This window comes from Capricornis sumatraensis, chromosome 3 (assembly GCF_032405125.1).
Source record: "Capricornis sumatraensis isolate serow.1 chromosome 3, serow.2, whole genome shotgun sequence".
NCBI lineage: Eukaryota > Metazoa > Chordata > Mammalia > Artiodactyla > Bovidae > Capricornis > Capricornis sumatraensis.
Genome location: NC_091071.1, coordinates 100,883,210 through 100,899,374, shown reverse-complemented (window position 1 = coordinate 100,899,374; position 16,165 = coordinate 100,883,210). Strand labels below are relative to the sequence as shown.

Genomic DNA, 16,165 nt, shown 5'->3' with positions numbered 1-16,165 from the left:
CTCTATCAAGGGCCCTAACCAGTGAGGAAAATGGTTACTTAAAATGTGCAATAAAACTTGAGTAGAAGTCCAAAAGATACCGGCTTGTACAAAGAAAATGAGCTTTAACAGTATATGCATAGCATCATAGAGGTTTGATCATTTAACTATTTTTAGTTACCTTTCTTACATTAAAGGGTAAATGCTATGATCTGACTCAAGGTTTGCAGTATTTCAAATGTTAAGACTCTGATATATGATGGATGTTAACTAAGTTCATTGAAGTAACCATTTTGCAATGAGATATAAATACATTAAATCAATATGTTGCACACCTAAACTTAACACAATATGTAGGCCAATTATATTTTATTTTTTAAGTGAAAAAAACAATCTATATCCAATTCGCAAAGAAAAAGACTTTGCAAAAAGGTATTTAGCACCTTAAATCTTTATCCTAAGTAAAACTATTAATATTTACCTTTTTGGTACATATGTTTCTTTATCTGCTTAATGAGGATAATAAAATTTATCTGATAAATTTCTTGTAAGAACTAGATAGGGTATATGAAGCAGATCGGCTCATTTTCGATATTCCATAGGTGCTCTTACAATTCTTATCTACACAATTACTTCTGGCAGATCTCCAAAGGCACTTCACTAAAATACTATGGAAATTCAATAATGTAAATAAAAACACCTACCAAAATAATTGAAGTATAATGGGCACTTGAAAAAATGTAGAGGTCTTCCAATCTATCCCCTTCATGTCTTAACAGGCACTTTCCTCTACCTTCGACACTCCTCTTTCTTCTCTATCTCCTTCACAATTCAGATAATGCTATTGCTTTTCTTTGAAATCCTTCTACAAGACTACTAGGCTTTTTTACACAATATTTATTTGTGATGATCTAGTATCTTTTGTATGTATCATTTTGACACTTAAGGTATTATAATTATTCTTTTTTATGCTATCAACTCCTGATCCCAAATCTGCCCCAGACTACATGAAAAAAGGAAACTGCTCTGCTTTCAAAACTCAGTAATGACTGAAAAGAGATATTAGCAGGTGAAACAAAAAGAACTATTTGAATTTAATCATGTATAACATTCTCAACAAATGTATTTTCAAAAATGGTACAGAAGCCACATACAAGCAGAGTTAAAAACTGCTCATTATAATCAAAGTAAAACTCATTTACTAACTACTATTGTGACTTTGAACTGTGTGACAGCTTATATAACTCAAGTGAATTATGCCAATTCTAATATATGAATTATTCTTTAAAATGCTAAGCAACAGAGACTTATTTGGCATTAATGCTTTCAGGTCATTTGAGTACAGTTTGTTATATTTTAACATAATTTAGTTAATAACACCCATGTGGTCCAAAAGTGTTAATATGCCTCCCAGAGTATTAACTTGCTAAAATAGTAACAGTATACAGGGACTATATGGATCCCTGAAATGATACATAATCCTTTATTATGTAGCCCTCAGTGGCCCCACTGACCTTTACAGACACGTATCAATTTGAAGATCAAAGTGATTTATTCTACAATAGTATGAGTTCTGTGCACACAAGCCTGCCTCAAAGTCTTCCTTTTCTTTTTCAGCTTTAACTATACCCCATATGCACACACCCATGTATACATACTATTACATTACAGCTTCAAATACAGTTTTAAAGACCTGAAAGTAGGTCATCTGAGAGATGACTAGCAGACTTCATTTTAATAAGCAGAGTTCATAGCACTCTTCCTAATACATTGCTTAGCTTAACATATCCCCTATGTGACCTTGGGATCTGCATTCAAACATCCAGGCCCTTCATTCTCTTCATCACCCAAGGGATTTATCTAAATTTTTACTATTGAGTAATTCCCTGAATTTTTCCTGAAGTGACCTAGAGTCAGAAACTTAGTAAATTGTCTGGCCTCCAAAGCTGTTCCTCTGATCCCCTAGTTTCATTCAGCTATATCCATACTATTTTTACCTGACCTAAGGGTTAATATCCTATCTGTAGGACTAATAGGTGTTTACTGACCTTCTGGTCAGTAGTTATTTAGGATCACAGCAGCCATTTACAGAGTATCTGTAATGGGCAATCTAAAAGGCTTCAAGGGGAGTACAGGGTCGGGGAAGATACTAAAAAGAAAGTAACAACCCCACCACACAAATATACATAGGGTGGTTACAGTACCGTGGAAATGAAGTGAAAATTTTTCACTCATCAAAATGATTTTAAAATGTGTAATCCCACTGTGCATGTTGGAAACACTCTGAACAGTGGTGTGAGGGGTTGCTGAACTACTATGATTGACAACATCCCACCCAATTAAATCTGATACTACCTATGAGTCCAGGGGTTGGGGAAGTGAGAGAAAGGGTGATACGGTGAGTACTGCAGAAGTAAGTATCTGAGGATGCTGCAACAGCATTCTTTCATAGACAGCCCCATGCATGTCCATACCACAGCCCGCTGTGGAGAGCTCATCACTTCCATCTGGACAGTCCCTTTCACCATCACACAGCCAGTGTCGGGGCACACAAGCACGGGAGCCCTGGCAGCTGAACATGTCAGCTGCACAAGTGATGGTACCTGAAAATCACCAAAAAAAAAAAAAAAAAAAGCCATTGAGATTATACTCAGCAGGTCCACTGAAAAAGACGTATCATTTATATTTCCAATAGATGAGAAGAGAAGCAGAAGAATGTCACTGACAAGGAAGAAACTGTAGATAATACGTGGAATCACCACGTATTATCCTTCCCCTATGGATACTTTCCACTCAGAATGCATTCCTTCCCAATGGCAGTGGTGGTTTAGTTGCTAAGTTGTGTCCAACTCATTGCTACACCATGGACTGTAGCTCACCAGGGTCCTCTGTCCATGGAATTCTCCCAGCAAGAATACTGGAATGGGATGCCATTTCCTCTTCCAGGGGATCTTCCTAACCCAGGAATCAAACCTGCTTCTCCTGGGTCTTCTGCACTGGTAGGTGGATTCTTTACCACTATGTTACCTGAGAAGACCATTCCTTCCCAATAGCAAGAATTTTATTTCTTAAAGGCATATGGCAGAAAAATAAAATAAAAGCTATATGGCAGAAAATAATAATAGTATTTTCTCCACGTAAAATGTAAAAAGCCTAAAAATGTCATAGAATTGTGAATAAATTGAGATAAATTTCAAAAGGACTGAGCCTATAAGGATAATAATAATAACAGCATTTTTTACCACTCAATATATGCTAAGCACTTAGCTTATTAACTTATTTAGTCCTCACAATCACCTACAATGGTAGAACTATTATTATTTTCACTTCACATAAAAGGAAACTGAGGCTCTGAGAAGCTGAAATCTTGCAGGAAGTCTCAAGTTGCATAAAGAGTCCTGCGGTGAGCTGGGAGTCCAAAACCTTCTTCGTTCCTAAGCACCTTCTTTTAACCACTAAGGTAATTATTGTTACTCCCCACCTTGTGTTGTTGAAAAGGATGAATGTCCACATGTACTCTTTGTTTTATGTACTTAATAAACAAAATCTATCTTTTCTTCACTCTGTTGATTCAACATCCTTTTCATTGCATGATGTTTTCAAATGCATTTTTGTTTTTGAAATCAGTTTCCAAACAAAAAAATGCTGTTTACTGTACATTCAAAGGGCCTCAGGGGTTGCTCTTTGCTTTTCTTTCTATGGGCATAGAATAATCAAATAAAATTAGGAAATGATTCATTATCCTGATAATTACCTAACCCCAAGTACAGTTGTACATATTGAATGGTTTATTTGTTATATATATAAAATATATATTGAGGGAATCAATAACATGTCTCCCAAATCTAACTTCTCCTTATTTTCACTTTCATGTGATCAAATAGAAAAGGTTAAAAAAAATAAATTGTAAGAATTATTTAAAGAACTATTAGTATCTCCAGGAAGAAAATATGACTGCCTAGATTGGCGAAAGACAGTTGTTTCTAATCATTTAAAGCTACTTCACTTGGATTATCAATTAGCATCTTATTTCTCAGAGTTGTTATGAGAAGAAACTGCTTTCAATGCAATGTTTTCAATATGGGAGGACAGCAGGGTGACAAATTGAAACCCCCTGCTAATCTTTTTCAGCATAAACATGCCCATTCCTGACATACACTTAAATTAGGAAGACAGGATGGCAAGTGAATGTTGAAAAGTCCCCCAGGTAATTCAGATTTGCTTATCTGATTGAGGATCAGTGCTAACAAAGTGAGATTTAGTATGATACATATTACTGAAAGAAATTATAAAGAAAATCTATTAAAAAATGTAGCTTTAATTTAAAAATGAATTTACCTGCTACCTATTATATCTTTAATGCTTTCTATAATAAAATTATTTCCTTACAAGGTTATTTTCACATTATTCCTCCTTGTTATCTATTTTTCAAGCTACTCATAAATACAGTGTCACTTTCAGTATTAGATTCTCAATTGGTGTTTTAATTGTCATAATACTTTTATTATTTAGCTAGAGATGTAAAAAAAAATCATTCTTTCTGCTGAGGAAATTTTGATACATTTAAAACTCCTTGTCTGCTTTCTTATCATCACTTCAATTTATTTTCAAGGTATGTATAATAAATATAGTATTAAGTGTTGAGAACTTTAACTCTGTATGACCTTGAAGATTAGTGTCTGAGTTTCACTCTAAATTGAGGGGTATGACTAGATAATTACTAAGATACCTAAAACTATAAAATGGCATAAGGCTATTTGCAGTTAATTTTCTAGCTCCCTTGAAAGTGGTTCAACAGATTCTGTGTTAAGAGCATTCCAAAATATCATGGTCAATTAGAAAGAAAATGAGCCAAAGAAAAAACTCATGGCTTCCTTCCATAGTTACATTTTCATCTGGAGACACATTGCCATTCACAGGGAAATGAATCCCAAGGGGGTAGGAAGACAGTAGAAGGAATTCTACCAGATCCATTTTGTGTACCTGTGCTGTGCGATGCTAAGATGCTTCAGTCGTGTTTGACCCTTTTGTGACCCATAGGTTCCTGTAGCCCGTCAAGTTCCTCTGATCATGGGATTGTCTAGGCAAGAATACTGGAGTGGGTTGCCATTTCCTTCTCCAGGGGATCTTCCTGACCCAGGGATTAAACTTGCATCTCTGATGTCTCCTGTACTGGCAGGTGGATTCTTTACAGCTAGTGCCACCTGGGAAGCCCCTATGTACCTACTCAGATATAATATTTGATTGGTTTTATATCTGTTTTAGTAAGTATTTTAGAAACTATCCAATTTTGTATGTATTTTAGAAATATGAATTCTGGTCCTAGTTCTGCAATCACTGATTCACTGAGTGACCTTGGCAAACTTATTAACCTCGGTGAGTTTTTCTTTCTTCATGTATTATATGACAGAAGTGAACTAGACTCTGATTTTCAAACTGAATCCTCAAATCCCAAGTCAGAACCACTATATGCTTATGAAGAAAGAAATGTCTACATTAGGATATTTTGAAGTGAGGATTAAGAATCTATTTAACAAACCTCTGAATAGGTGTTTTTGTACACTAAAGGTTGAAAACCACTCAGATAAATTATTTATAAAGTTCCTTTCCAAATCTAAGATATTAAGTTTATTCATTGATGCTTGGTTTAAAGCAGTAATTTTTATGCAACAACAGCTTGGTAGTTTATAAACTACAGCTTGTGTATATATTTAATAGCCTGGATGTTTTGATGACAGGTAAGCATGTCCATTACCATTAAATCCTTAAAAAAAAAAAAAATCAGGACATTGATAAACACTGACACAACACTATTCTGAAAAATAAGAGAGGGAGCAGAAATGAAAGAGAATGGGAATAAATTCAGAACAAAAGAGAATGGGAATAAATTCAGAACAAAAGAAATGGGAGTAAATTTATTTAGATATTAACCACTGGCCATGTCAGATGATCATTATAATTGCATAAGGTAAATGTCTTGTAACCATTTAATAAGAAAGAAATTGGAGGAATAAGGAATAAAATGGACCAGCCCATCATTATACTGCTGGAAAATGCAGATGCAGGAGAATTCAACTCTGTGTCACTTTAGAATCTTTACCAGTTCTATTATGCTGTGTTCACTTAGAAAGCATAACAATATCAAGGGAGCCATTTAATGTAGAATTATACAAAGGGTCAAAAGCAAGATAATTTTAGAGACTAAAAATACGCTCAACGTATTGTAAGTTGGTAGTTAAAATTAAACAAAGAACTCTATTCAATACTCTGCAATGTCCTATATGGGAAAGACTCTAAAAAAAAAATTAAAAAGAGTGGATATAAGCATATGTATAACCGATTCCCTTTCGTATAAACCTGAAACTAACACAACGTTTTAAACCAACTATACGCCAATAAATTTTTAAAACAGAAATATTTAATAGCAAAGAGAAATAAAGTAGATAAAATAGATTGGCCAGTCATCAGATTGACTATTGATTTCTTTTTCCTTATAGAGGTCTTTGATAGTAACCTTTCTACATTTATCTTTATCTGTTGCATAACTAAATAGTTTTAGTTTTGTAAATAAAAAGTAGATTCTAGGTGGGTTAACACAGGAAAATAAATTGTCTACTTTCCAAGGATATCTCCAATTTTATGTTACATACAGAGAACTTGATTTTAGTGTGAACATTATTAATACTATATTCATGTTTCCATGATGGTGACCTAAATAGAGGCCACAAATCCTGAAAATTTTAAAAACGTGTTAAGTACACTTTACTTCATAATTAAGCCTTATTCTGACTCAGGTCCTTATCACTGTAAAATGAGGGTGATATTATGAAATAGGATACAATAAGCAAAGACTATAAAGCTATAGGTACAAACACACATGTGGAAACAGATCAGAAAGATAGAAAAACAGACATATGAATAATTTAGTAGAAGGCCTGGTCAATTATAATACGTTTATAAAGGTTAGGTTGCCTCCTTTTTCTACTTCTTAAGAGATTCATTTATTCATCTGTTTTAAGTTATTTGTTACATATCTGTGATTAATCAAAAGAAATCACACTGACTTTGTAGAAAATACAGTTGATGGATGGTAAACAGACATTTGACAGTATAACTTTAATCATATAAAGCTGAATTTTAAAGTACATTTTTAAATCACATACAATAACCTATTTCCTTACTTTCCATTTAGAAGAATTCAGCAATAGTGATTACTATAATACACATACACACACCCTGTGTGGCTTATGACAATATAAGCAGGTATGATAAACTTGGAGGGGAACTTAGCAATACTTATCAAAAACAATGAAAAAGTTTTCAGTCATTTCATTCGAGTAATTCCAATCATTGTGATTTATTTGGAAGAAGTCACTGAAGACTAGAAATGCAATCATGTGTCAGTATTTAGGAAAAAATACTAAAACTATAATAGTAATAAAATATAGAGGAATAAGTTGTTTTAAAAATAATGAAAACAGTTACATTGGAATGTATATACATATAAACTTCATATTAAGTTTAACAGAGTAGAAAACAAAGTTCTCTGCATATTCTAAAATGACAGAGCATACATATTATACTCCTAAAAATTGGATAAGGACACAAAGGAAACAACTCACCACAAATGCTATCACTTTCATCTAATCCATCTTCACAATCATCCTCGCCATCACAAATCCAGTGTTTAGATATGCATTTTTCTGTGGAACATGCAAATTGGTTCCAAGAACAAGAGGAATCTAAAAAATACACAAGAAGGTTTGTTTCAGGTGCAGAAGAAAAAATGAATCATTAGAGACCATCTTAGGAAAGATCTGATAGTGAGGAAAGTCTTCTTTAGACTTCACTAAAACTACTGCACAACTGCACTCATCTTACATGCTAGTAAAGTAATGATCAAAATTCTCCAAGCCAGGCTTCAGCAATACGTGAACCCTGAACTTTCTGATGTTCAAACTGGTTTTAGAAAAGGCAGAGGAACCAGAGATGAGATTGCCAACATCTGCTGGATCATGCAAAAAGCAAGAGAGTTCCAGAAAAACATCTATTTCTGCTTTCTTGATTATGCCAAAGCCTTTGACTGTGTGGATCACAATACTGTGGAAAATTCTGAGAGAGATGGGAATACCAGACCACCTGACGTGCTTCTTGAGAAATCTGTATGCAGGTCAGGAAGCAACAGTTAGAACTGGACATGGAACAACAGACTGGTTCCAAATAGGAAAAGGAGTACGTCAAGGCTATATATTGTCACCCTGCTTATTTAACTTATATGCAGAGTATATCATGAGAAACGCTGGACTGGAAGAAACACAAGCAGGAATCAAGATTGCTGGGAGAAATATCACTAACCTCAGATTTGCAGATGACACCACCCTTATGGCAGAAAGTGAAGAGGAACTAAAAAGCCTCTTGATGAAAGTGAAAGAGCAGCGTGAAAAAGTTGGCTTAAAGCTCAATATTCAGAAAACAAAGATCATGGCATCCGGTCCCATCACTTCAGGGGAAATAGATGGGGAAACAGTGGAAACAGTGTCAGACTTTATTTTTTGGGGCTCCAAAATCACTGCAGATGGTGACTGCAGCCATGAAATTAAAAGACGCTTACTCCTTGGAAGAAAAGTTATGACCAACCTAGACAGTATATTCAAAAGCAGAGATATTACTTTGCCGACTAAGGTCTGTCTAGTCAAGGCTATGGTGTTTCCAGTAGTCATGTATGGATGTGAGAGTTGGACTGTGAAGAAGGATGAGCACAGAATTGATGCGTTTGAACTGTGGTGTTGGAGAAGACTCTTGAGAGTCCCTTGGACTGCAAGGAGATCCAACCAGTCCATTCTGAAGGAGATCAGCCCTGGGATTTCTTTGGAAGGAATGATGGTAAAGCTGAAACTCCAGTACTTTGGCCACCTCATGCCAAGAGTTGACTCATTGTAAAAGACCCTGATGCTGGGAGGGATTGAGGGCAGGAGGAGAAGAGGACGACAGAGGATGAGGTGGCTGGATGGTATCACCGACTCAATGGACGTGAGTTTGAGTGAACTCCAGGAGTTGGTGATGGACAGGGAGGCCTGGTGTGCTGCGATTCATGGTGTCGCAGAGAGTCGGACATGACTGAGCGACTGAACTGAACTGAAAACCTGTCATCCCAAATAACAGAAGCCACTTTCCTCTTTTCTATGCTGCTGCTGCTGCTAACTCGCTTCAGTTGTGTCCGAATCTGTGCGACACCAGAGACGGATCATCCACGCAAGAACACCGGAGTGGTTGGCATTTCCCTCTCCAATGCATGAAAGTGGAAAGTGAAAGTGAAGGCGCTCAGTCATGTCCGACTATTAGCAACCCCATGGACTGCTGCCTACCAGGCTCCTCGGTCCATGGGATTTTCCAGGCTAGAGTACTGGAGTGGGTTGCCATTGCCTTCTCCATGACAGTACTATAAAATTTTGACAATGGTTTGCATATTCCCTCTGAGTTATCCAGGTCATACAACATTGTTTCTTCAACATAATCTCATAGGGTATGACTCCAAGTTAGTCAATATGTTAGTCACTCTTCCTAAATGTATTCCTGTCTTTTTCTAATATGTAGGGTACAAAAAAAAAAAACAGTCCAGGTGTGGTATCCTTCTAACTTTTAGTCTGTTATTAAACAGTTGAAGAAAAAAAAGTTACATCCTAGGCAATGTTACAAATATGGTGAACTCACCACCATACACATTTATTTTTAAAGGTGACGTGACTCAGGGAGTTTTAGCTTGGATAAGCTGTCAGCTTTCTATCTATACATACTTAACATACTATACATACTTAACACTTTGATGTTTTTGTTTCTCACCCTTGGGAACACTTATTTCTGACTAATAACATCCAGATTCATTGGCATGGTGGCTGGTATTTTATTACAAAATTATGCATTTATGATAGTATACTTCATTTATTTACAAAGTTTGTGACTGCTCTCCCTTTATCCTCAGTTCATTTATCACTAGCAAACACCCAAAAATAAAATTCTACTGAATTAGTACATTAAAATATAAATGACTATAAAATACAATTTGATTTTTATCTTATAAACTTATTTAAAACTTTGCATTTTTATTTAAAATATTTACATACATGACCTGTGAAAAAAGAGACTTTTAGAAAAGCTGAAACCAGAAAAATGTTAAAGAAAATACAAATGTATAATGGCATCTGTTCCAGAAATCACAAATCTATATAAACTATTTTTAAAGTTCTCCATTAATCTTGTTCAAAATCTGGCTCTGATATAAAGTTATATAGCATATTAATCAAACAAAATGCACCTTCATATTTCATGATGATATTTACTTTGATGGGAGTTTGACTTTTCTTAGACAATCATTTTTAATCCTTTTTTCCCACTCTGTCTGTTCACCCTGATATGTTATTTGAGCTAAATGAAAATAGAGAATTATATGCTTTTTAAAAAATTGGCCTGGATATCATAAAAGTCATAAATTAACACAAAATTTTAAATATTTTCTTACTTTGCCAAGTGAAATGAAATGTACACAAACAGAAATTAGGAGGTGTATGGGGAGAGATTTTTTGAAGAAATGCAAGTTTTAGTATACTATTTAAACCTATACATGTAATGAATAGAAATATTTAGGATAATAATAGTCAATAACAGGTAGGAAGAATATAATGGGTTGTGTAAATTAAATCCTTATTTTTCACAGCAGAAGGTAGATATATTAGCATCTCAAGTAAATAAGTCAGGAAATGAAGATATAAATATATCATTTAGATTGATGGAGGTATCCACTAGCAAAAACAGAAGAGGTTAAAAGAAAAGGTTTGATGGGAGATTATTATTCTCCATTATAAGTTTTTCTGTTCTGTTTTAATTTTTACCATTTGTATTATTTCATAAAAATAAAAATTGATGCTAAAATTGATTAGCAATATTTTGTGTAAAATTCCTATGTAAGGTAACATCAGTATATAAATTATAATATAGTTTATAAAAGTAAAGGAAGCTATAATGTCTCACCACAGTGGAATTCATCAAGTCCATCCTCACAATCTTTCTGACCATCACATACCCAAGTATTCAAAATGCATCTTCCGCTAGGACAACCAAAATAATTTTCTTCACATTTGTGTTTGTTTTGAACTGTGATAAAATATAGAATGCAGTGTCAAATAAACTACTGTCAAATAAATAAATGTCAAGTAAATAAATCTTAGACTTCTGCAATGCAGATAGATATCAAGATAGTAATATTCCTTGAACTGGAAGAGATAAATAATAGGAAAACATAAATAAAAAAAGAGCTGAGATGTTCTTTTAAAGAATGTCCAGGTCATGAACACCAACAAGAAATTAAGAATATGGAACAGAGGAAATCAGGGAGACATGATAACCAAATCCCATCTAGGACTGCATCCTGGATCAGAAGATGGATATTAATGGAGCAAATGTTTAAATACAAATAATGTGGCGTTAACAAAAGTAAAATAAAACAACTGAGATGACTATAAAATAAGTGTGGAAAATATTCTTAATTCCATACTCAGAAAAAATAAATTCCAAAATTATTAGTAGTTTTTTTGTGAGCAAGTGTAAACTTTATGTTCCACACTTGAAGAGCACATATGCTTTGACAAGGTTTATATAAGCGTACTCTATTGTAGCTTCTCCCTGGTGGTCTAGTGGTTAGGGTTTGGTGCTCTCACCATCAGGGCCCTGGATTGATCCTGGTCAGGGAAGTCTTCCCTCTGCCTGTGCCCCTGCCACCTACCAACCTCCCAGTACAGACCATATCACCTTTGGGGGCTTCCCCGATGGTTCAATAGTAAAGAATCTGCTTGCAATGCAGGAGACCTGGGTTCAATCCCTGGGTTGAAAAGTTACCCTGGAAAAGGGAATGGCAACCCAGTCTAGTATTCTTTCCTGGAGAATTCCATGGACAGAGGAGTCTGGTGGGCTACAGTCCTTGGGACTGCAAAGAATTAGACACGACCGAGAGACTAACACTTTCACTTTCTATTTTAAGGAAGAAAAACAAGTTGCAACAGAATCTCTGAAATTGTTCTACCTTAAAAATTATCATGAGAATAAAAAGTATTTGTATATAAAATTATTTTGTATATTGTATATTTTTCAGACTATGGGGTATTATTATAACCTCCAAGAGCACATACAAAATACTAGATTTTTCTCTTTACTGGTCTCCTTGCACCTTCAGGTTTACATAGTTTTAGAGTGACTGACTCACAGCCAATCAGGCAGTAAATATTAGAGTAGACTTGTTAATCACACCACAGTAATGCATGACTATTTTAAGATACAAAAATTACCTCCATTTTATTTTTTTAACACCAACTTTGTAGATCTAATTCGAGATGAAAAATCACTTTTGAGGGAGTCCCCTGATGGCTCAGATTAGATAAAGAATCTGCCGGCAATGCGGGAGATCCAAGTACGATCCCTGGGTTGGCAAGATCCCCTGGGGAAGGGAAGGCTACCCACTGCAGTATTCTTGCCTGGAGAATCCCATGAACAGAGGAGCCTGGTGGGCTACAGTCTACGGGGCTGCAAACAGTCGGGCACGAGAGAGCAACTAACACACACACACATACATAATGAAGAATAAAATTTTATTTAAAATAATTTGTAGAGGATTTGCAGCGAGCTGCAGTTCAGTGCCTCCCGTGAAGTTCTCCAGTTCCTCTTAGGACATAGCAAGTTTTCAGACCCAGAAGGATCATAGCATGTTACACACGGATGACCACGGGAGGGGAAAGGGATCTGTCATTGCCCAATTAATTGATAGATTATGTACTATTAAGAATATCAATTCTTTATAGTAGACTATGTATGTGCACTTGTGGAATACAAATATGTTTGTGGAATACCTATGAATATCATACCTTGAGATATTTCAAAAAATATTACACATCGACAAAATGTGGAAAAAGTGAGTGTAGCGCTGCTGCCAAGTTGCTTCAGTCGTGTCCAACTCTGTACGACCCCATAGACAGCAGCCCATCAGGCTCCCCCGTCCCTGGGATTCTCCAGGCAAAAACACTGGAGTGGGTTGCCATTTCCGCAGGGTTAGGAGAAGGAAATAGCAATATGAGAAGACACGGAGTAGAATCCTACAAGCATATCTACTTTCAGTTAGTAATTTACCATCTGTCTTTCTGATACTATTATACATTTTTAAAATTTGTTTCTTCAAATAGAATGAAACAAGTTCATGAGCTTCTCATGGAAGGCAATTTCCTAAGAATGCATATGACACTGTTGTATAGTAAAGATGGCTAATAGATACAAATATACCAGTCTGACTTTTATGCAGTAATGATAACTGTTACCCATATTACTATGCTGAAAGATTATATAAGCTGCACTAAACAGCCTTGTATGACAATACAAGCGTAATACAAGTAAAGCAGGTAGTGAGAAACAGTCTCCCTCTTTTAGTCTATTGATAGTTTTCTCTCAGTATATACTGCTTCTATGAGAGCTTTATAAATTACACATTTTAAAATGTTATCACCAACGTTAAAAGGATTAACAAAGAAATGAACTTGAAAAAGGAAACTGATCCAAATACAGAGCAGATTTCTTGAGTATCATTCCATAAGTCATAAAAAATATAAAGTGGTATGTTTAGAACTGGATGATCATTTTTAATTTAGTCTACAACATTTGTTTTAATCTTAGCCACTGAATATCAAGAATGAAAATTAATAAGTTTGTGCTATACAACATAAATCTTCAAGGCAAAGACTATTGTTCTTTCTAGAATTACCTGGGCATTTTAATTCATCTGAGTAGTCTCCACAGTCATTAGACCCATCACATATCCAGGCTGGCAGAACACACAGTGAGGTAGAATTGCATCTTATGAACCCTGTGGTTTTCACTCCAAGTTTGTAGAAATATGTACAGTCTGTATTATCTATAAGGAGGTAAACAGAAAAATGAGAAACATCTCATCTGCAAAGATTATGAGCCTTTTATGTAGGTCACAGAAACAAGAAATGCTAACCTCATTTGAAGAAGTAAATATGCAATTATCCTACACCACAGGGGTTAATTGCATATCAATTCTGGACAAGGTTCAGTGAGGAGTTGGACACTGTTCAGTGAAATGTCAAAGGTGCACAGACATGCACAAACAAAAGGTAATGGAATATCTTACTGCAGTTCTTTTCATCTGAAGCATCTGCACAGTCTATGTTCTGGTTGCATCGTGCTGATCTCGGAATGCACGTCCCATCTGTACAGCGGAACTCAACAGAAGCACAGGTTGAAACTAGAAAAATAGGTAAATAAATAAATGGATAGGTAAACTAGATAATGACTTCTTGCTTTTAACATTTTGAGTGCTTTAATTCTTATATTTTGTTTGATTTTGCTTTTTAAACTCTGGGCAGTTGAACTTGACCTATGATTCCCAATCCTAAGCTTGGGTTAGATGCCTCAGATATTTTCTTCTGTCACACAGTTCTTCCCTGCATTGTGATACTTATGATACTGCATTGCAATTGCTTGGATATCTGTCCCCCCATTAAATTGTAAGCTCCTAAAGCAGAGGCCTGTGCCTTATTTTACCTGATCATTCCGTTTCAAAACTAAGCTAAACAAACAAACAAACAAACAATAAATGCTGTTGAAATGCTCTTTCTTTTCAGCTTCAAAAGTACAAGGTTATGACTGTAAGCAAAAGCCTGAGTGTGTACAGAGAAACCCTAACTTGTTTGCTAAGAAGCGGAATATTCCCTACTATGATAAAAAGAGATGGACAGAGAGAGACTGAGGAGGAAATCACTGAGTGTTTTCTTTATTACTCAAAGATGAAATAGTTTAGCACTGCTAGAAAGTCATCATACTACGTTATCTTCTTTATAAGCCATATCATTAACATTTGGTATAGGAAATATGGATGCCTCATGCCAAGAAACATATAAATGTGGTATGACTTGTTTCTGTTATTGGAAAGTAAGGCTTTCCAATTCCCTGCTATGCTTAGATGAAAATCAGTTTTGATATGCTATCATCATTATATATTCTTTGTACAGAATTGCTTATTCTTAGTCATATATTCCTTTCTACTTTGCTTACACATTCATTACCATATAATGTTTTCCCGCAATATGTTGTGAACAGGTGCATGGCTTGCTTTGTGTGTTAGATTAACTTAGGTGAGAATTTTATTCCAAATTCAAATTTCCACAGGTTGATTATGTTAATGAACAACCTGAAAGGCTCTTTGATTATGCCATTTTTTTCTAGTGTTGATACTCTAAAGAGCCTATTTAATTATAAATATAAATTATATCAATTGTAAATGGTTAAAATGCTATCTTAAAATATGCAAATTTTACTCAAGGGTATGTATGTCATTTGTATTTCAAAATGCACTGCTCTTATATTTAATTGTATCTTGCAATTGTATCCTTATTTATGTTTAAAATGATGATTAGAATAAATGTTTTATTTACAATTTGCAATTATAATTGCTTCACTGTTTTCTTCATTAAAAATAACATCTTATTATGTGAAAAGATAATGCCATTATAAGTAGAGATAAACACACTATTTTAAAGAGGAAAAATAGATATTTTTATTTTATGCTAAATAAAACATATTCTTTTCTATTGCTTTTCAGTGCAATATTTTCCCATGGAAATAGTAAATGAAATGCATAATTTAGAAGATAATCATGATAAGTATATACATTTTGCTTCTGACTTTGCTGTCTTCCAGCAGTCTCCTATTAAGAGGTTGTTGTTTCAAAAAAATTCCTTATAAACACTATATTTCAGAATGTATTTCTCTGTGAAACAATATTCTGGATAGTGGTAATATTCCTAATCAAGTGTAGAAAGACTTATTGCACAATGCACTTTAAATTTTATCTATGCTTGCAGTTAGAGTTTGGGATGCTAGGAATCCTAATGCTGAAGTACTGGGACAATCACAGTCCATTCCACCATATCTGTCTCCCTCCAAACTTCCACAGATAATCTTCTGTGTACATTTCATGGAGTCCACCTGAGTGGATATTGGTGGCAGATAGAGAGAAGAGGGCAAATCATGACTCCATGAAATGAGAAGTGGGCAAATCATGACTCCATGATTTCAGACAATTAGGACTGGAGTTTCAGGGATTTCACAGTAATGGAGTTTCAAAAGT

At 34.9% G+C, this 16,165-nt stretch overlaps 1 protein-coding gene across 1 annotated transcript in view; it reads right to left on the bottom strand.

The window, feature by feature from the left end:
• Positions 1–16,165, bottom strand: part of LRP1B (LDL receptor related protein 1B) — a 1,972,098-nt gene that overhangs the window by 321,413 nt on the left and 1,634,520 nt on the right. Inside the window, exons 48-52 of the mRNA XM_068968462.1 lie at positions 14,168–14,281; positions 13,775–13,924; positions 11,005–11,127; positions 7,602–7,721; positions 2,454–2,582 (exon numbers count right to left, since the gene is read on the bottom strand). Of these exons, the coding sequence (XP_068824563.1) occupies positions 2,454–2,582; positions 7,602–7,721; positions 11,005–11,127; positions 13,775–13,924; positions 14,168–14,281 (636 nt within the window). The remainder of the gene's footprint in view (positions 1–2,453; positions 2,583–7,601; positions 7,722–11,004; positions 11,128–13,774; positions 13,925–14,167; positions 14,282–16,165) is intronic.